This window comes from Podarcis bocagei (genome assembly GCF_964188305.1).
Source record: "Podarcis bocagei genome assembly, chromosome: 5".
Taxonomy (NCBI): Eukaryota; Metazoa; Chordata; class Lepidosauria; order Squamata; family Lacertidae; genus Podarcis; species Podarcis bocagei.
In genome coordinates, this window is record NC_138129.1 from 48995508 (window position 1) to 49016521 (window position 21014).

A 21014-nucleotide genomic window follows, 5' to 3' on the forward strand; every position below is an offset into this window, starting at 1 on the left:
AACTTATTCAAAGGGGCAGGTTATAGATATAGATATGTGGAGATACATATCTTGAGTATATTATACTCAAGGCTCAGGGAGAAAGTAAAAGGAATTCGGACAGACGGTAGCACAAGAAGTAACAATAAGGGGTTTATGAGCCCGCAGGCGCAGTAGATCTGCATTCTGTTTCCCTGCTCTGGATAACAGCTGATAGCGCAGCAAGCAGCAAGAAGAGTATATAGAGATTGAAGGAAACAGTTGGAACATGCTGTTATCAGGGTGGCCAGGCAGGCAGGTAGAAAGGCCAGCCTGCCGGCCTGCCCAGGTAGATAGGTGGCAAAGATAAAGTAGAATCCATAGGAGCAATCTCTTGCATGCTTGCTACACAAGCAGCGAGTCTGTGTGAGGCCAACCCATTTAAATGGGAAAAGGTGAACGTGAGGGTGTTTTGCTGCTGCCCAGCCCCTGCATGGCATCCCGAGCCGAAAAGTGGAGAGAAGAACAAAAGGGCTTTGGGAATCCCCGTGCTGGCTAAAGGTGGCTCTCCAGGTAAAACACTTGGGTGCATGGCTGGCAGTAGTCCCTGCTTTGAGATCCCAAGCACTTTACAGCCTTTGTAAAGGAGATAAAACCTTCTGTTGAATGTCTGGGTTCAGCTTCTCATCTGAATTTCACCCCCTGGACTGTTGGCTCATCGTTTCAGCCTCATATATAGTGTAAAAAAGAAGAAGTGTGATTCTTCCAAACTTCCAGATTCCATCCCCAGGGGGACTAGTGAGAGGAGGAATGGATTCAGCATGTTGAGAATCTAGTGGCAGGTCACAAAGCTTAGCTATGCAGAATGGCTGAATTTGGTCCAGTGACTTGGGACATTGCTAGCTATCCTATGGAGATAGGCTGGGTTCTTCTCAGCAGTAACCAGGCTGCTGGAACTGTACAGGCCTGGTGTAATTTTTTTTTAAACAAACAAACAATTTTTTATTGGTTTCTAAAAATAAATAAATACAAGAACCACTTGTAAGCACTTATCCAGCAGTACATCTAATGGTGTTCATTCTATCCATTGGCTCTAGACGTAAACTTACATATTCAACATTGAAACATAATGCTTAACATAACCTCTTCATTGAAAATATTGAGTGACTGGTATAACAAAGTCTTTGGTCATTAACATACTTAAAGAAAGGGATTCACATTTCTTGGAAGGTGTCTCTATTCTCGGCATGATTTTTATCTTCTTGGCTGATTGCCAAAACTGGAAGATGCGAAACCAGCAGAATCATTTTTGTTTTCAGTGAAAAAAAGTGTACACGTATGCACAAAAGTGTTTCATGGGGAGTGGTTGCATTTGAAATGTAGTGTGTGCATACTCAATTGGCGCTGAGTCATTTTAGGCTGCCTCTTTAGCCCAAGAGGCCTGACTCCTCCTGCCCTGCTCTGGCAAACAGGCTGCGTACTTCTCCTGTTCTGCTGGGATTAAGTCTGTCTCATTTCCCAATCTCTCACTGCAGGAAAGGAGCTGGAGGTGGGGACGTGTGAAATCACAGCATTGGACAGAGATATGAGCCATCCCAAGAGGATGATCGCCAGGCAGACAGCGCGGTGTGCTTGTCGGAGGGGTCAAGTGGCTGGAACAACGAAAGCAAAACCTGCATGTGTGGATGGTAAGAGAGCAAGGTCTCCTTCTCCCTCAGTTGATTGTTCCAAATATCTGTGGATCAGGTCCAACAAGGAATAAGAACATCTTTAAACGTGGAGAGAAATGTTGAGGCTTCTTGGTGCTCTCCTACTGATATACATCACAGTCTCTGTGAACTCTCCAATGCTAGCAGGGACTGCTGTCTTTCCCTCCCACTCTAAATCTATAGGTCTCTGCCAAGGGTGCTGAAACTAACCAGCTGAGGTTTTTCTAGTCAAAACTAAGATCCAATAGAGTTATAAAAAGAATAAAGTTATTACATTCAGTTTTGGTGAGGAACCTCAAGCCTGGGGGACAAATGTGGCCCCCAAGCCTCTCTGTCTGGCCTCAGGGACTCTTCCTAGGCCACAACCCATCACCAGCCACATCTCCTACTGACCTTGTTTTGCAACCCCCCTGAGTGTTTTTGCCTGGCTGGAATGTGTCCTTGATAATGCCTCATGCTTCCCACTTTTGCCTTTGGCCCCACCCACAACTAGCCTGCTGCCTCAGGAAAGTTGCCCAGAAGGGAAAGTGGGTCTCAGGCTGGGAAAGGCTCCTTACCCTTGGGTTTGGACTGATGTACAGTGCCGCTCCATCTGCGTGCTTCAAGAGCCCCCTCTCACTCTGAGGAGATACATTTTTTTATATATATATAGATTTTTTATTGGTTTTACAACATTTTTTAAACAATACAAACAAATAAAAAGACATACAAACATGTATAATTTCATAACCTTTTTTCATGACCCTCATTTCTCGGACTCCCCCATACCTCCCCTTTCTGCATCCCAATTTCCAAAATTATTTCAGCAGCTTCTAAATAATTTTGTCAAATATATGTCCTCTTAATCTTTCCTTCAACTTAATCTTATGTCGCTGTGATTCCCTTTTCTTTCTCAACACCTCGACATTTTAGCATTCTTCAATTTTATAATAGTTTTTAAGATAGATTTTAAATTTCTTCCAATCTTCTTCCGCCGTCTCTTTCCCCCGATCACGGATTCTGCCAGTCATCTCAGCCAGTGTCATATAGTCCATCACTTTCATCTGCCATTCTTCCAAGGTGGGTAGGTCTTGTGTCTTCCAATACTTTGCGATGAGTATTCTTGCTGCTGTCGTAGCATACAGGAAAAAAGTTCTGTCTTTCTTTAACACCAATTGGCCGACAATGCCCAAGAGAAAGGCCTCTGGTCTCTTAGGAAAGGTACATTTAAGTACCTTTTTCATTTCATTATATATCATTTCCCAGAAAGCCTTAATCTTTGGGCACGTCCACCAAAGGTGATAAAAAGTACCTTCAGTTTCTTTGCATTTCCAACATTTATTATCAGGCAAATGGTAAATCTTTGCTAGCTTGACTGGGGTTGTGTACCACCTGTAGATCATTTTCATAATATTTTCCTTTAAGGCATTACATGCCGTAAATTTTATCCCGGTGTTCCACAACCATTCCCAGTCAGCAAACATGATGTTATGACCAATGTCCTGTGCCCACTTAATCATAGCTGATTTAACTGTTTTGTCTTGTGTATTCCATTTCAGCAGCAAGTTATACATTCTTGACAAATTCTTAGTATTGGGTTCTAGCAGTTCAGTTTCTAATTTTGATTTCTCCACCTGGAAGCCAATTTTCCTATCTTGTTTATACACCTCCATTATTTGATAATAATGGAGCCAATCTCATACTTTGGGTTTCAATTTTTCATGACTCTGTAACTTCAGTTTATCTCCATCTTGTTCCAAGATTTCCCAATACTTTGGCCATTCGGCCTCCATATTGAGCTTTTTCAATGCCTTAGCCTCCAAGGGTGACAACCATCTAGGGGTTTTGTTTTCCAATAGATCTTTGTATCTTATCCAGACATTATATAATGCTTTTCTAACAATATGGTTTTTAAAGGCCCTATGCACCTTAATTTTATCGTACCATAAATATGCATGCCAACCAAATGCATTATTAAAACCTTCTAAATCCAAGATATCTGTGTTCTCGAGGAGCATCCACTCTTTCAACCAGCAAAATGCTGCTGATTCATAGTACAGTTTTAAGTCCGGCAGGGCAAATCCCCCTCTTTCCTTTGCATCCGTTAATATTTTAAATTTTATCCTGGGCTTTTTGCCCTGCCAGACAAATTTCGAAATGTCCTTCTGCCACCTCTTGAAACAGTCCATCTTGTCAAGAATTTGCAATGTTTGGAACAAAAATAACATTCTAGGCAATACATTCATCTTAACAACTGCAATTCGGCCTAACATTGACAGTTTCAAATTTGACCATATTTCTAGATCTTTTTTAATTTCTGACCAACATTTCTCATAGTTGTCTTTATACAAATTCAAATTCTTAGATGTCAAATGAACCCCTAGGTATTTCACCTTCTTAACCAATGTCAAACCTGTTTCATTCTGGAACTTCTCCCTCTCCACGGCTGTTAAATTTTTTTCTAAAACCTTAGTCTTTTGTTTGTTCAGTTTAAATCCGGCCACTTGACCAAATTCTTGAATTAACTCCAACACCCTTTTTGTACTAGTGTCTGGCTCTTGTAAAGTAAGTACTAGATCATCTGCAAAGGCCCTTAACTTATAATGTTTAGCTCCGACCCTGAGGAGATACATAAGCCCTCTTCTGATAAGCATGTTGTTGTAAAGCAGTTATCGGTGCTTAGCATTTCTAGGTGCCCGCCTGAAGAGGAAGCCCATCTCTTTAAAAGCTCTGCAACTAAAGAAGAGTGTGCAGCTTCTCTGCTTCTCATTCTGTTGCTCCGCTTGTTCACTGTTTCCTTCTTTTCCATCCATCGCTAGGTAACCTCATGGGCTGTGTACTATAGCGGGTGGGATATCAGATTGTTTGAAGAAGCACTGCTTCTTCTTCTCTGCTGTGAGCATCTGAGGAGACAGAGACAATCTCTGGGAGAAGGGCCACTCACTATCTGTGTGGAGGCTTTATTGTAACTTAAAACACTGGACAACAAAAGTTCTGAAGGAGAGAGTAAGAGAGAGGGGAGCAGAGTTTATCCACACTTAGCTTTTACCCTGCCCTTTCCAGGCGGAAGTCTGCACCTTAAGGCTCTGTGCTGAGCAAACATCAACTTGGATTGAAGTTTGCTCCAATTGAGCTTTAAAGAGTGGGTTTCCATGGGGAAAGCTCTGGAGCAAAAAGAAAAGAAAAGGGGGTGTGTGCTTGGACACAGAGCTTTAAATTGCAGGCTGTGCCTAGAAACTAGAAAGAGCAGAGGAAAGGTAAATGTGGATAAGCTGGGAGGGAGGGAGGGAGGGAGGGAGAGAGAGAGGGAGAGAGAGAGAGAGAGAGAGAGAGAGAGAGAGAGAGAGAGAGAGAATAGGACCTAGTGGGCGGGTCCTGAGAATACACTTGCTGTTGCTGATATCCATTAACTAGAGTGATCAGAAAAGCTTTGGCCTGTCTGGGGAGAAAAAAGAAAACCTCAGGGAACTAGCCATGTGTTTTGGATTCTGAGACTGAGGGTAACCTGGTCTTGAACTGCACAGAAATGGTTTGGCTCCACAAAATCATTACTTTCCCATTCTAGGAAGCTACTTGATCATATTTTGGGAGCTACTGTGTAAAAACAAAACAAAAATGCACTGGATTCTCTCTTGGACCTTAAGGCCTTACAAGAAGCTTCCCTGAGGCTTTGGCGTGTGGGCATGTGTTACCTTGTGTTGTAATGTGCTGAGATTGTGCAACAGTGACATGCTACCTAGTGTTGCTATGTGTGTGTGGGAAGGTGTCCCCCGCCTGTGGGTGGGTGTTTGGTACATGTGGCGAATATGAGGCTATTCTGAGCTCACAGGTGGCCTGTTTTCTCACGTTAGGGGGTGTTATGACCACATCATAAAGCTTCATAGATTTGATCCACTCTTCCTTTTCCCCTTCCCTCTTCCTTTGCTTTCATTTCCACTCTGTTTCCCCCTTTTCCTCTTCCAGTACTCTGTTTCAAAGGGCCTTTCTCAATGATGAGCAAAATACCGTATGTCTTAACAGTGCCACGTAATGCGTGCTTATATAGAAGTAAACCTCACTCTATTTAAGTAAGTAGTTAGTATGTGCAGGCATGCTAACCTGTTTTGTGGAATCCCACTCCCATGAAATGGAGGAGGTGATCTCGCTGGTGGGGAGAAAACATACTCATTTGGGAGGGCAGTTGGTTAACTGCACCTTAATCGTGGTGCAGTGTAGCACAATGGTTAGAGTGTTGGCCTGCAACATGGGAGAGCAGCACTTGAATCCCCACTCAGCCATGAAGCTCATGTGTCACAATCTCTCAGCCGAACAGCAATGTGGGGAGGATAAAAATAGAGAGGGAACGCCCCTTTGAGCTCTTTGGAGAAAAGGTGGGATATAAATATAAAAATAAGTAAAGAATTGCACTATGAAATTGACATATGAAAAAGCCCAAATCTCACGTTTTATCCATGGTTCTTGTTAAACCTGTGCTTAATTTTTGTCCCTTTTTGCCTCTCTCTCTCTCTCTCTCTCTCCATACTTTCCTTCCTCCTTACCTCCCTGGCTACGTTCGGCAGCCCAGATCATTGTCAACAAACAGTGGTGCGGAATGGAGCCTTGCGATGATGGGGAGCAGTGCACTTTGTTAATAAACCGTTCAGGCTGGAGCTGCACTCGGCAACTGGGGCGAATAAAAACAGTCACGGTAAGCAAACTGCCCTAGGAGTCGCTGAGCAAAACCAACTTCCTCCTTTGGGGACTGAGCCGTGGGAAGGGAGGGAAGGAGGGAGGGAGGAAGTTGCCCATAGCAGGGGCAGGATTCTTGCTAGAGGGCATCTTGTGAAAAGAGAGAAGCAGCTTGTGAGCCAAAAAAACTTCTTTTCGGCCCATGGCAGATCTGTACTGGCTGCAGCAACCGTGTTCTGCCTAGAGCAATTCTGTAGGTACCAGCTGTGCAGAAATACCACAAGGCGAGGTCTGTTCCTGTTCTTTGTATCCAGACCCTGTAGTGTAGCCCTTTTCTGTCATCCTAAGATTGCATGGAGAATAGGGATGTAATCTGATTCTTGGTACCAAGGTATGGGGAAATCCTGCAAGCAAGACTACAGGCCAGTTAGAGCATGGGTAGGCAAACTAAGGCCCAGGGGCTGGATGCGGCCCAATTGCCTTCTCAATCCAGCCCGCAGATGGTCCGGGAATCAGCATGTTTTTACATGAGTAGAATGTGTGCTTTTATTTAAAATGCATCTCTGGGTTATTTGTGGGGAATAGGAATTCGTTCTTCTTTCCCCCCCAAAATATAGTCTGGCCCCCCACAAGGTCTGAGGGAGAGTGGATCAGCCCCCTGCTGAAAAAGTTTGCTGACCCCTGAGTTAGAGGCTTGGCCAGCTCATAGCAAATTTCACCAGCACTCCTGGTAGGGAAGAAATAGTGGAGGGGATATCGGACTGGCCTGCCCTCAACATCTCCTTTCCTTCCCACATTGTCTGAAGGAAGATTACATATGCATTTGGCTGAAGATGCTCAGAAGGTTTCTGTGATCCAGAACCATGCCCAGCCAGGGTTCCCAGCCACAAGGAGGGTTCCTAAGCACATGCTGGCAAATAGATGAAGAATCTCCATCCATCTTGTCTTGGGTGTGGCTGGCGGGGATGGGATGTCAGAGGCGAGGCTGGGATGCATTTATTCCCACCTGCATTCTTTGAACTAGTTCAAAAATGGGATGTGGCTTACCATCTAGATTTTTGAGAATATTAGCCTTCAAAACACCATATCCAGAGGGCTGTTTTGGAGGGAGGGGGTCACTATATGTGCCATCGCAATGGAACAAGGGGGGAAATGCTGGGAAGCAGAGGATGCCTGAAGCGACGCTCAGCTTCGGCAGAATATGCGGTGCTGTTTTTCTTCCCATTTATCCTGTGAGCACAGGGAGGCATCGCCTGCCCCTTCTGCCTGTGGGGAATCAGCCTTGCTAATAGAGTTGGTACATGGGCCACGCACGAGGGCTTTGCCAGCTATTAATATAACTCACTTGCAGGGACCCACATCAAGCAATTTGTTTTGTTGAGTTCACCGCAGGCGCAGGAGGGATCGTGCTCTCTGAGGGCCCTTTAAAACGACTGCTGCCTAGACAGGTAGAGATGGATTTGGGTGGATCTTAAACAAAGCTCTTGGCAGTGCAGAGAGGGAGTAATAAGGCCTGCAAAACAAAGGAGCTCCATTTTTTCCTCCTTGCAAATTAACAGCAGAATTGTAAGAGTCCCGGATTACTGCCTTGGCTTTGTGCTGGGTGTGCTGCAGTGTGGCTTCAGGAAAAATGAATGTGCATCATAGTTAAAGCCAGTTCTTCTTTATTCCTAAGGGAAACTCCAGCCACTCTCCCTCTGTTCAGTTTGCCAGGCTCCAGCCTGAAGACCGCGCCCATGCTTTAGAGTGCTTTAAGGCACCTCCCACGCCGCCGTTGCTTTCCTGGTCTCTCTCATTAATCTCCTTCTCCGACTGCTGGTCTAACAGGTGGGGGAAGAAGATGAAAGAAGGAGCGGGCTGCGAGTGCAACTGCTGCATCTCTCCTTCCACCTGTCTGTGTTTTATGGTGGCTGTTCCTCCTATTGCCCATGTTCAGACTGCGAGTGCTGTTCTGAATGTAGCTGCAGTGGGACCAGTCATACACAAGAGGGAAAGAACAAGCAGGGTCAGGGGAATAGCAGAGTTCACAAATGTGCAAAAAACATGGGAGGGGGACCTTAAGTGGGAAGGGCATCCCCCCACCCCAAAAACCTAATGAAGACTAAGCATGCTAAGGTTGTGGAAGAATGACTGACCATTAGCAGGGGAGTGAAGGGAGAGACAGCCAATGGAAAACCATGGGGGATGGGAGAGGAAAAAGAATGGAGTATGGGGAGGAGGCCATGGCTGAAATGCGGAAAAGATTATTCTGCACAGCAATATCCTGTTGTAGGTCCCATCAGGGTGGGTGTTAGGATTTTGTGTTGCCATTGCTTCAAGATGCATAGGGTGGCATCCATGTCTTGCTCCCCTCCCACATTTTATCTTCACAGCAACCTTGCAAAGGTAAGACCTAATGAGAGGGACTAGCCCAAGGTCACCCATGAAATTTGGCAACCTCTGTAGGTCAGGAATGGCAGGTTTGTTTGTTTGTTTTGTAAAATTTGTATACCACTTGATTGTAGAAAAAAACTCAAAGCGGTTTACAGAAAAGATAAAACAATAAAAAACTTTAAAAACTTGCAACCTTAATTTAAAGCAGACAGTGAAAGCGAGAATAGACTCAAATTAAAAACTCACACAAACTTTCTAAACATCTGGGTAGATTTGTCTAAATAAGAATGTCTTGAGCAGGCACCAAGAAGAGGTCAGGGATGGATGGTTATCTTAACTGAGTTGCACAAATGTCATTGCAGACCACCTTCTACTTCTTATTTCAGTTCATGGCAATTCAGAGCATGTCCCTTCTATATCAGAAATGACACAGGAAGTGGTTCCTCCCCCCCCCCCGTGGGGATTCAGTGCTGATGGGGAACAATGACACGGTCAAGCCCAGGGTTGCTGCCCTTCAGAAATCTGGGGAAGCGGAGGTGTGGTGATGCTGGAGAACCACTTCTTCATACGCCACATTCACAAAGGTGGCTTAAAGCTTAAAAACATTTTTCCTGGAACATCTGAAGCCACCCTGTTAACTACAGGAGAGCGTGTGGATTGTAATTTGGGTTATTCACCCTTTTCTAGTAGTTTTGGGGAACAGGCACATCAGAACAGCATAGCAGTGCTTTTTGCGGATGTTGGGTAGTGGAGAAACTTGACGTTTCACTTGAAAACCTGTTTCCCCCCTGCTACCATTCTAGAGCTGAGGCCTGCCAAGAAACTTGTGATGCCTCCAGTTCCACTTTCCTACGTTTGGGGCCTTTGCAGCCATGGCTGGCCTATTTCATGCTCTCCCAGCCTCTCTGGAGCTGGCTTTTGAGCAGAGCTGCTTGGCTGTCTTCCACCACCTGACGTGGGAAGGGACGTAGGGTCAAGAGTGCACCCAGGAAGAAGAGGGGTGTGTGCCAGTTGATTTCTTATTCAAAAGGCATCGGAGCTGAATGCTCCTTTAGCAGCACCCTCCCAGATGATCACACGGATCCAGGAGCAGCTGGCAGGCTACTGGATGTGCGAGGCCCAGCAGCCCGTGCTGCAGTCAGCTCAGTAAGTGAATAACAATGAATGGGGAGCTGGAGGTTGCTTCAGAAGCGCACTGGGATATTTTATTAATCCCAGAGGCTTCGAGGTTTAGAGGGAGGTGAGCGATGCTCCCCACAGAAGAGCGGAGATGGGCATTGCCAGGCCAAGCCCGTTTGCCTCCCATGTACGTTTTGCTCTGGGCATCAGCTGGGCTGCCAAGACCAGCTGCCAGGAGGGCTTCTGCACCTGTAAATAATGGCGCAGAAGAAATTGCACCAGATGCAACTTCCCCCGCTGGCCTCCCCCCGGCCACGTTTCACATCTGCTGAAATTCTTCCTTCCCCCAGTGCAATGCTTAGGGCAGAAGTTAGGCATCATACTTGATCCAGGGCTGCCATGGAAAATGGCAGCCCCACCTCAAGTTCTCACACACCCATATTATGATGCAAGCATGTTGTGCATTTCCCTGTTCCATGCTGCCACACACAGTGGGGGGGGTGTGGAGAAATATATAGCACGATGATATTGCAATGTGGGTGCATGTGTCTGAACATTATGGAGATAAGAAAACAAGCTTTTGGGGTGGGGAGAGGCAAGGCTGATTGGTTGGGTCCTAAGCTGGCCCTGCTTCCATCATGTAATAGCATTGGGGCTGATATGGGCCCAGTGATTTTGCCAGCTCCAGCCTAGGGCAGTGATTTGCCTGCACCCCTACCTTCCACCCTGGCTGACAAGCTGAGCAAGTCTGCAGACAGGGCAGTAAAGCCACATCGGTGCAATCAGGGTTAGGATTGCACTAAAGCCATCAGTAATGGGAGCCATTCTATGTTAAGTGTTGTATGAAGGAAGTGCATTCTTTTTGTCTGAATTGGCCATCAATCAATTCAGTTGGGTAACCTGGAGTTCTTCTATTATGTTCAATAAATAAGAAACTCTCTCCACTTTTTCTTCCTCACACATAATTTTGTGAGCCTCTGCTGTCCCCAGACACCAGCTCCCTCAGCCTGAAAGTGGAGATGAGCGTTGCACCCCATAGTCTAATTCGACTGGACTTAACCATCCAGGGGTCCTTTACCTTTTTACCTCTTACACCTCATTGCCTTTCTTCATCCTAAAAACAAAACAAAACATCGAAACACATTGCCATTTCTTTGAAGGAAATGTGCTCCAACCTGTTAATCATTTTCACTGCCTTTTGATACACTTTACCCAGCAAATATATATATATAAAGAGACAGAGACAGAGAGAGGAAATGTGGTTTACCCCTCACAGAGCTACAGTCACCAGTACCTATTACAAACCACATTGTCTTTGCACAGCCTAAGTATATGCAATTAAAATAATCAAATATTCCTCCTTGCCTACATGCCTGTTTTTCAATATAGTGCTTTCTTTACCCATTTCCTCTGCTGTCCCCATATATATCTCTCTTTCTAGATTTTATGCCCGTTGGAAGCAGGGGCTTTTCAAAACCTGTTCTTGGTGAAGTGGCATGCGCATTTATATCATGGTATTATATAAATAAGAACAATTATTTCACATTTGAGTTATTTCAGAACTCTCTGGTGGATGCTGTCAATACTGTGATGTTGATTTTTTTTAAAAAATAATGTGAATCAGCGGAAGGACTTAATCTCTTGTTGCTTCCTATTTCCTGCCCAGAAAAAGTGTGTTTAGGTGTCTATCCAACATCTTCCCATGAAGACCAACACAAAGAATGCATTCAGTTTCATCCTCCTCCAGTAATTCCTTTCACATCTTTGTCCTCTTAACGGCCTGACTGCCTCCTGGCTAGTTTCACCCTTCTGATGCGTTTAAAGATGTTTTAATCACTGACATATTGTTTTTAACAATATGGTGCACTAATACTTTTTTTTTTTTTGCTTGCTTGCTTGCCTTATTGTCAACTTAAATTTGTTTTTTCCCAGAGAGTTTCTTTTATTCTCATTGGGCAAGACCCGCTTTTTAAAAGAAGCCTTCTTGTCTTTTAAAGCTTCCTTGACTCTGCTCATTAATTCTGCTGGCATTCTGTCGGACTTATTAGTCACTCTCATGTTCTGTGGTATACATTCTAACTGAGCTTTTATTGTTGTGGTTTTAAATAACTCCCTGAAGGGATTTGACCCTCTTGACTCTCTAATTCAACCTCCTCCTGTTTAATCTCCTTTTTTAAAAAAACGTTTTCTCTTTTAAAATGAAATGTAACTGTTGGATTTCCTGGACAACTTTCTCCTCATAACCATATCTGTTGCATTTGATTGCAATGTGTTCAGTCTTCCCAGTCAGTCTGATATGCCCAGTGTCACCTCCCCTGCAGTCCATTCTATGACTAAGGCTCCTCAGGTTTGAGAAGGGAGCTAAAGACAATTTTGACTGCCTTAGGTCACATGACATCTGTGCCATTCATTTGAAGTACTGCCGTTCCTTGGTTTTCGAACAGCTTAGTTCTCGAACGTTTTGGCTCCCGAACGCCGCAAACCTGGAAGTGGCTGTTCTGTTTGCGAACTATTTTTGGAAGCCGAATGTCCGAAGGGGCTTCTGATTGGCTGCTGGAGCTGCCTACAGCCAATCAGAAGCAGTGATTTGGTTTCGGAATGTTTTGGAAGTCGAATGGACTTCCGGAACAGATTCCGTTCGACTTCTAAGGTACAACTGCAATCCACTTTAAGAGTCATGGCTTCCCCCAAAGAATCCTGTGAAATGTAGCTTGTTAAGGGTGCTGAAAGGCCCCAGGAGACCTTAATAAGCTACAGTTTCCAGAAATCTCTGGGAGAAGCCACAACTCTTAAAGTGATATAAGTGTGTTTTAAATGCATGGTGTGGATATAACCTTATTCAAAACCCTGCCAGGTTCTCAGCAGCAGGGAAGGAGGGAGATTGGAAAAGCACTCTTGTGTTTTGTCCTTTTGCCTGACTTTTTAAAACAATTTCCCTCCCATTAGAAATATGGGAGGTCATTTTGCAGGTGAGGCTGAGAAGACTATGGATCTTTCGGAACATTTGCCGGTCCTCTCTGCCAGACCCTTCAACTGATGTTGAAGCTGGTATGTCGGTAGGGCCAGTGTCCTGGATGTTTTCATGTTGGTAGGGAATCTGAGAATCTGACATCTGATCTCCCTTTCTGACACAGAGCTCTTTTATTGCGGAAGGAGATCTGATGCATTCCCCTTAGGATACCCTCCTATGGGACATAGGATTGCAGTGTGTTCTAAGGCTTTGCCATATTTACAAATGTTATGACTTGTATGTGCATTTGCACCCATTCCACGTATGGAAAGTTAAAACCACCCAGTATTCCAACCTTTTCCTCCTTTGGCTACCTCTCTTGATTTCTTTCTCCATCAAGATCTCTCCCAGAGCTTGCTCAGAGTTGTATGTTTACTCCCCAGCACCAAATTATTTTATAGACCCTAAAGTTTCCACACACAGTGATTCAGCGGAAGAGTTTATTCCTTTTACGTTTTCTAGTTTAGTTTTAAAGTGCCCTCTTTCACGCATAGAGGAACATCACTCCCAATATCCCCCTCCTCAGTTTTTCTGCATCCTGGGGACATCTGATTTCCCTTTGTCCCACTGGGTTTCTGAAACATCCACCCTCTTTATGTTCCCATTTAGCATCAAGCCCTCCACTTCCCCCATCTTGCCCTGGAAGCCTCCAGCTAGCATTGTTTCATAAACAGAACATTATGTCCCTCTCCATACATCATTTTCATGTGCAATTTTCACCCACAACTCTTTGGCCTGGCCGGCTGTCATTTCTTCCTGTATGGCCTTTGCCAGGATCTATCCTCTCCCTTTCTTCCATGACCTGAAACATTGACACCATTACCCTCAAGGGACAAGTAACATCCTGAACCAGATGGTCCCCCACCTCCTGGCAGCTTCCTTTCAGATATCTTCCTAGAAGATGCTCTGCAGCCTTTTGGATATGAAAACACCAGCAGTCTGGTTCCATTGCTGTTCAGGCGGAACCTGCCTCTCTTGTGCAGGCTCAGTCTCTCCCCAGAAGTTCCCTAGTGCCTAACAAATCTAAACCTTTCCTCCCAATGCCACTGCCTCATCCATGCATTGAGACCCCACATGTAATTCTCCGGCTGATAAGGGGAGATAAATCCACCTTGGGCTTTCGGGACAGGGGATGATGGAGGAGGGGTGTGTGAGGAGCGGAGAGACTCATCCATATTTATCAAACACAATCGCAGATTTGGCAAATCCCGTCCCGATCGCCCCGGCTCTTATTTTGCATTATTAAATATTCATGCAAGCTGGTTGACAATGTGGGGTTTGCACATTTTTGCCACTGAATCATTTATGTAGAAATCAGGGGAAACACAGAACCCTGCAAAAGAAAAAAAAGCACCTCATTGGAAAAGGTTCAGAAAAGGGCAGCCCCGATGATCAAGGGGATCTCTCCTATGAAGAAAGGTTGCAGCATTTGGGACTTTTCAGCTTGGAGAAAAGTCAAGTAAGAGGCAACATGAATGAAGCTCGTAAAATTAAACATGGCGCTGAGTAGCTGGGCAGAGGAACATTTCCTCCCTCATGACACTAGGACTTGCGGACATCAAATGAAGCTGTATGGTGGAAGATTTGTGACAGATAAAGTATGGAACTCTCTCCTCATAGCTGTCAAGCATCCCTTATTTGGAAGGACAGTCCCTTATCCCAGCGCCATGTCCCGCTTCTGTCCCTTATTGATGTATGTCCCTTAAATCTGGTGGGAGCCTCAGGCCCTTCCGCCGCCATCCTCCTCACGGCTGCCGAACTGAGCATCTCTGCCTGGGGCCTCCGCTCTGCCCGCCGCCGCCGCTCCTGCTTCTGCTCGGCCATACTGCGGCTGTGCCGCCGAAGGACCCGGATGAGATGGGCAGCCTGGCGTGGCCTATGAATTGCTGAGGAGCCTTGAGAGGAGAGCAAGGTCAACCATAGAGAAAGCAGTTCAGAGAGAGGAGGAGGCGGAGGCGGAGGCGCGGGCAGGTGTTCCAAGGGCTACAAGGGAAGGACCACAAGTGTTTCTCCCATAGATTTGTAGTGGTAGACTAGCATAGATGGTCTTATCTGCGGGTTTACTTCAGGCGCTATCCCCCCCCCACTTCCTCCCGCCCCGCCTGATGGAATTGAGAGCTGCAGATGGAGAACGAGAGAAAAGATACCGAACTGCAGCAGCATCTTCGTAGCTTGGACTTCATTTTGCGCGAAAAGTGGTTGCTGCTTGTAGTTATTTAATTGCAGTGTTTCATCAGCTGGTGTCTTGAGCAGCAACCTCTGGAAACGAAGGGCTAAAAACTGGTGCTGCTCTCCCAAATTATCTGGTCCCTTTTAACTTGGTATTTCAGCTGGTTAACTAAAATCCCTTATTTTGGCTGCTGGTCCCTTATTTTTAAGGCTGCCGGTCCCTTATTTTCAAATCTGTAAGTTGACAGCTATGTCTCTCCTGCAAGAGGCAATGATGACCACCAACGTATATGGCTTTAAAAGAGGGCCGGACAAATTCATGGAGGAGGGGGCTGTCAAAGGTTACTACCCATGATGGCTGTGCTGGGCCTCCACAGTTTGAAGAAGCAATGCTTCTGAATACTAGTTGATGGGAACCATAGGAGGGGAGACTGCTGCCATGTCCATCTTACAGGCTTTCCACAGGCATCTGAGGAGCCACTGTGCGAACAGGATGCTGGAGCAGAGGGACCACTGGCCTGAGCCAGCAGGCTATTTTTATGTTCTTACTTTAAAGTGTAATCCACCTGGTTGTGGCCTTTTGCAAGAAGGTTTGTAAGCAGGAAGAGTGCACCTCCTGAACCTTCCATATTGGGAGCCATGCACAGCCTCCACTCTGTAAATTGTGTTCACTTTCCTTCTATAGAAACTAACATTTTATGAGGCAGCACTTTGAAAAGCTCACAGAACAGAGAATGAGGGCAGCGTTTCTACTTCATCCTGGAATCATCCCCATAATGGGGAATTGAGGTTTCTCTTAGGGCAGGTCTGATAGAAATGTTAATGCCCATACCAAAAAAATCAGTCGGGTTTCTACTGAACTCTGCAAAAATTGTGAATAAGTGACTCCTACTTTTCTTTCTTTCCTGTGGAAGAATTCGTACTAATCTAGTCCTCTGGGGAAAACGCTTGCTCCCTCCTCCTTTTCCACAGCTCCCAAACTCTTGCATATCATTCTCCAACCCAAAGGAAAAAGCCGAGGGTGAGATTAAGGAGGAAAATCCGGAGCGAATGTGCTTAAAGCTGTTACGATCTGCCACCTGCGAGTGTGGCACATGTCAGTGGGACTTAACAGGATAAAGGCAAGCTGATTAGGCGTAGGTCGGTGCATGGGCCACCTTCCACTGCACCTTCGTACACAGCTGAACGTCCAGAATTCACAAGGGGCTGGGAAAGATAGGAATTCCTTAGCCGGTTTTGTCTGTGCTCTTGAGCCGAGGCTCAAAAATTATTATTTTTAATAATAATAATAATAATAATAATAATAATAATAATAATAATAATAATTTATACACTGCCCATCTGGGTGGCTTCCAACAAAGTACAGTGCTGCCCCGCAAGACGAATGCCTCGCAAGACGAAAAACTCGCTAGACGAAAGGGTTTTGCGATTTTTGAGCTGCTTCGCAAGACGAATTTCCCTATGGGCTTGCTTCGCAAGACGAAAACGTCTTGCGTTTTTTGCAAGTTTGTTTCCTTTTTCTTAACACCGCTAATACAGTTGCGATTTGACTTCGAGGAGCAACTCATAGAACGCGGTGTGGTAGCCTTTTTTGAGGTTTTTAGTGATTTTTGAAGCTTTTCCAGAACTTTTCCGACACTGTGCTTCGCAAGACGAAAAATTCACTAGATGAAAAAACTCGCGGAACAAATTAATTTCGTCTTGCGAGGCACCACTGTATTAAAATACAGTAATCTGTTAAACATTAAAAGCTTCCCTAAAGAGGGCTGCCTTCAGATGTCTTCTAAAAGTCTGGTAGTTGTTCTTCTCTTTGACATCTGGTGGGAGGGCGTTCCACAGGGTGGGTGCCACTACCAAGAAGGCCCTCTGCCTGGTTCCCTGTAACTTGGCTTCTCACAGTGAGGGAACCACCAGAAGGCCTTCAGCGCTGGACCTCAGTGTCTGGGTAGAACGATGGGGGTGGAGGCACTCCTTCAGATATACTGGACACAAAGTGTCCGTCAAACCTCTGTCACATCTCAGCGCACCCATTCATGTGTTCCACGGTCATGTTTGAATGTCACTTGTGTTAAATGTCTGGGCTCGTAAAACTGAACATCCAAAGAGCCTACTGGTGTCGGCCTGTTTGTAGTGAACAGGAGGAGGGAACTGGTCCCATAGAACAAGAATGGGACCTAGCTACATGTTACATCAGGAGTAAGGAACCTGTTTCAAACGGAGAGCTGTGTTCTCTTCCAGGCAGCCTTCCAAAGACCACATGTCAGCGGTGTGCACAACAAATGAACGGGGGCTAGTTTTTACATGTACACTCACACAGCCCTTGGTATCTTCCATTCAGACAAGCAAAAGGCCTCAGCAGAATTCAAGGCCACAGCAGTCCAGCCAGGCAAAAGCAGTGTGTGAAGCAGGATCAGTGAGGGAGTGGGGCCTGAGGAGAGGTCTTAGTGCCACAGCACTCTGCATTTGGCCCTTGGACCTGAGGTGCCCTACCCCCATGCTGTGCTAATGATGCACTTGGCAAGCAAGTTGTGGCCTTACAAAAATTAAATACAAGACCTGAGGGCAGGGGAGAGGGCATTGTGACACCTGCACCACAGCACACAGCCAATTTCGTCATTTATGTAATGTGACATTATGCCCTTTTTAATTTTAAATTTAGTCGAGTTTGAGGTGCAGTGTTAATCAAATGGTACATCAAAATTAAACCTTTGAGGTGGAACATCATGCCATAGGATCTATGGCATGTGGAATTAACATTTGAAGAGTTGTACTACTGAATATTTGCATTCAAAGGCACATACTCTGATTTTGTTTTGCGAAACACTTGGTTTGGCTTTTGTTCAGTGGAGGGTATCAATGTTCCCCTTGAGCTTCCAGGAGCTCCCAGTTGGCTCATGGAGCTGCCTGGCTGAGGTAGAACAATCTGAAAAACTGGGAATGCAGAGAGAAAAGACAATAGGTTGATCGAGAGCATTGTCTGTGCTGACTGACTTGTACAAAGTAATGCTGCGACTTCTGATATCTCCTAGGCTTGTTCACATGTTACACTGGACACAGGTACAAGCTGTCTTTAGTACACATGTACAAGGTTTTGTGTGAAAGCCTGTTGCCTGAGGCAAACTATAACTCCAAGAGATTATACAATACAATATACCCAATCCCTTTATGGCTTCTTCTTCTCTAGGTCTCCTGACAGCCATGGTGCACCTGCCCATGAGAGCAGCTTCTCTACTTCCTGCACACTGATGCAGCAGTTCAGCGATCAAGTCATCTTGGGGGAAAGGGAGCGACCAGCTTCTTCAACATGGATTCATCCCCATGAATTGGGGCCCATGCCAACTGTATTTCTTCTTGTGCCTGAACATGGAACACAAAGGCTACCAACAGAGTATATTGGGGTTGTACCTGTGAGATTTCCTCCACTTTTTTTCTTTCCCTTTCTTCCCCATAGCAAATATAACTATTTCTGGCTTATTTTGTGGGTTTCTAAATATGAAATGCAGTTTTCCCTAGATTTCTCCCCCCTCGAAATGACAACAGAGGATTTGTGCCACTTGGTACTCAAGATTTCTACAGGCCTCTTGGATTTGGGGAATGGCTGCCTCCTTCAGACATATGGCTGTGACAGACTGAGGCAGTTGCTAAGAGTCTGGGATGTTCTCCAGTTGCTGTGAAGAAAATGTTCTCTTTTTCCCTGTGCCTCTTCCTTTCACTTGTTCGTTCTCTCCCCCTCCCTCCCCCAAATCCAATGGAGATGAGGAGATGGGGGGGGGGAATGGTACGCGTCATGGCTGCCACTCCTGACTGTGGCCTTCTCTGCCTACATAGGGGAGGAAGTTCACCAAAGGCATGGGGCATACTGTGTGAAAGAAAGAAAGAAAGAAAGAAAGAAAGAAAGAAAGAAAGAAAGAAAGAAAGAAAGAAAGAAAGAAAGGTCCTTGTGAAATGACAGGGTAAATAACCCGGACAGAAAAACAAATGTGTGTATTTAATGAGTTTTCCTCTTCCTTTTGTGTTTACAGCTTCTTATTTATCTCCATTTACTCATGGCACCTGCCCAAACATTGCCCTTCACCACTAAATGGGAGCAAGCTCAAAATCTGAGCAGAATTGATTTAATATGATTAGCTACATGCCATTGTTCATGCATTCTGACTGGAAAAAGATATTCATTCATGACTGGTTTTAGAAAAGCATAAAACTCCCATCCAATTTCCCCCCTCAGACTAGTTCAACCCGTTTGGACAGCCTTGGAAATCTCTGAAGTGGTTGTTTTTTTGCCAGGCATATTGCAGCCCTGGGCCTTTGAAAGAGATCCCTCTTCAATGTTTGAACTCTTAACTGCAGCACTTGTTTCTTCAAGCTATGCTATATAGGAATTAAAGCATCCAGGTTGCAGTTTCTCCCATGATTGATTTGGGCTCTAGTACTAAACTGGAAGTGGAAGAGAAACTACCACAAACCAAAGGTTGAGATTAAGGCAGAGACCTTGTCCTAATTGCTAGCCTGGGCCATCCACACCAGTCCTGGTCCACCCCAGCCTGCCCTTTGCACTATCAACCAACAGCTAGGGGATTGGTACAGCTATTTGTGGTTTGCCAGTGTCAGGAAGAATCCAAGTCACAGGGGAGATAGCTGTGGTCCACCATTCTCCAGATGCTTGTAATGCTAACCACAGCAAGGCCCAGTAGCATCCTAGGGTGATTATAGCTATGTTCCACTATACACTCCAGTTCTAATCATGGCTTTGCCTCTTTTTTGTGGTGGTGGGGGGTGTAATTTAATACCTTGAGCCTGCATGGTAAACCATGGGCTCTCCTTTCCTTGACTTTGACATATCACAGCAGTCGGGGTCAATTAGCCCAAGTCTCACCAGGCAAATGATAGCAAGTTGTTCTGGCTTGTGTGTTAACCCAGCCAGCTAAATTCTGTCTTCACCTTGACTGGCAACAATAGTAAATGCAGATGATCAAATACACAGCTGTGGGGGTGGGTGAATGGAAGGCTTAATCAAATGGTCTGAGGTAAAAGAGATGGGGTGGGTGAGTTGGCAAGACAGAAGGCCAGAAGAAGACTTTCTGCAGAAAACAGGCCTAAGCAGAAATAGGAATTCTACCTAGGAACAACCAATCAACACATAATAAGAGACAATAAGACCTGATCAGTGATTGATAGAGCTACAGCAAGAAAACTAGAGCAGTTCAAAATGCAGAGACTAACAATACGGGTCGAGAACCTGTGACCCTCAAGATGTCATTGGACTCCTTTCAGTCCCAGCCAGAATAGACAATGGTCATGGATGATGGGAGTTGTAGTGCAGTAACACCTGGAGTGCCACAAGTTCCTCATCCCTGAATCAACACATATGCCCAGTTGGAGAAGAACAAGAGTCTCTTGCCATTAGTTCAAGGCTGTCATTAGTTTTTATCCGGAGACTCACTGTTGGTTTTCCTTTTTTCTTAATGCACTATCTGCCCTGTTGATTTCAATTCTTCCCTTCGCCTAGAAGTGCAACATGTTGTACTTCTTCATTTCTACCATCACCCTCTTCTGGTGACTCAACAAAACATTTAAAATTTTCCAAGCCCCATTGGTTGGCACTGATCGACAATTTGAGAATTTCTCCCTCACCTGTAAATATCAAAGGTTGGGGGGTCTGCTCTCATCCCAGCATCCCTCCCCACCTTTTCTGGTCTCACTGTGAGTTGAACTCTTACGTTGCAAGGGCCTTTTCCACTGTAATAAATTTCCAAAATTTGTGATGTCAAAAAAGAGAAAAAGGTAAGGAAATAAAATTCTAACTTTATTAGTCAACAAGGACACTCCCCATCCTTCCTGGTTTTTTGCATCTGTGTACGTTCAGTGGTAAAAACTATAGCACCCAGACAGTGGGAGGTGTAGGGGTATCAATGTGCACATTCAGCGTTTATTTTTTAAAAAACAGTATCCAGGCATTCATTTTTGAAAGTGAAGGGGCCAGCTAGTCCTGTCCCTTTGATAATGAGGCATTTGCAATTGATGTCTGCCAG

The 21014-nt window shown here is 45.2% G+C and overlaps 1 protein-coding gene across 1 annotated transcript in view; it reads left to right on the plus strand.

Moving 5' to 3' along the window:
* LOC308587222 (chemokine-like protein TAFA-5) overlaps positions 1-20800 on the plus strand; it is a 30746-nt gene extending 9946 nt beyond the window's left edge. Inside the window, exons 4-6 of the mRNA XM_081194618.1 lie at positions 1494-1646; positions 6206-6333; positions 18170-20800. Of these exons, the coding sequence (XP_081050744.1) occupies positions 1494-1646; positions 6206-6333; positions 18170-18178 (290 nt within the window). The 3' untranslated portion in view covers positions 18179-20800. The remainder of the gene's footprint in view (positions 1-1493; positions 1647-6205; positions 6334-18169) is intronic.
* Positions 20801-21014: the final 214 nt, after the last annotated feature.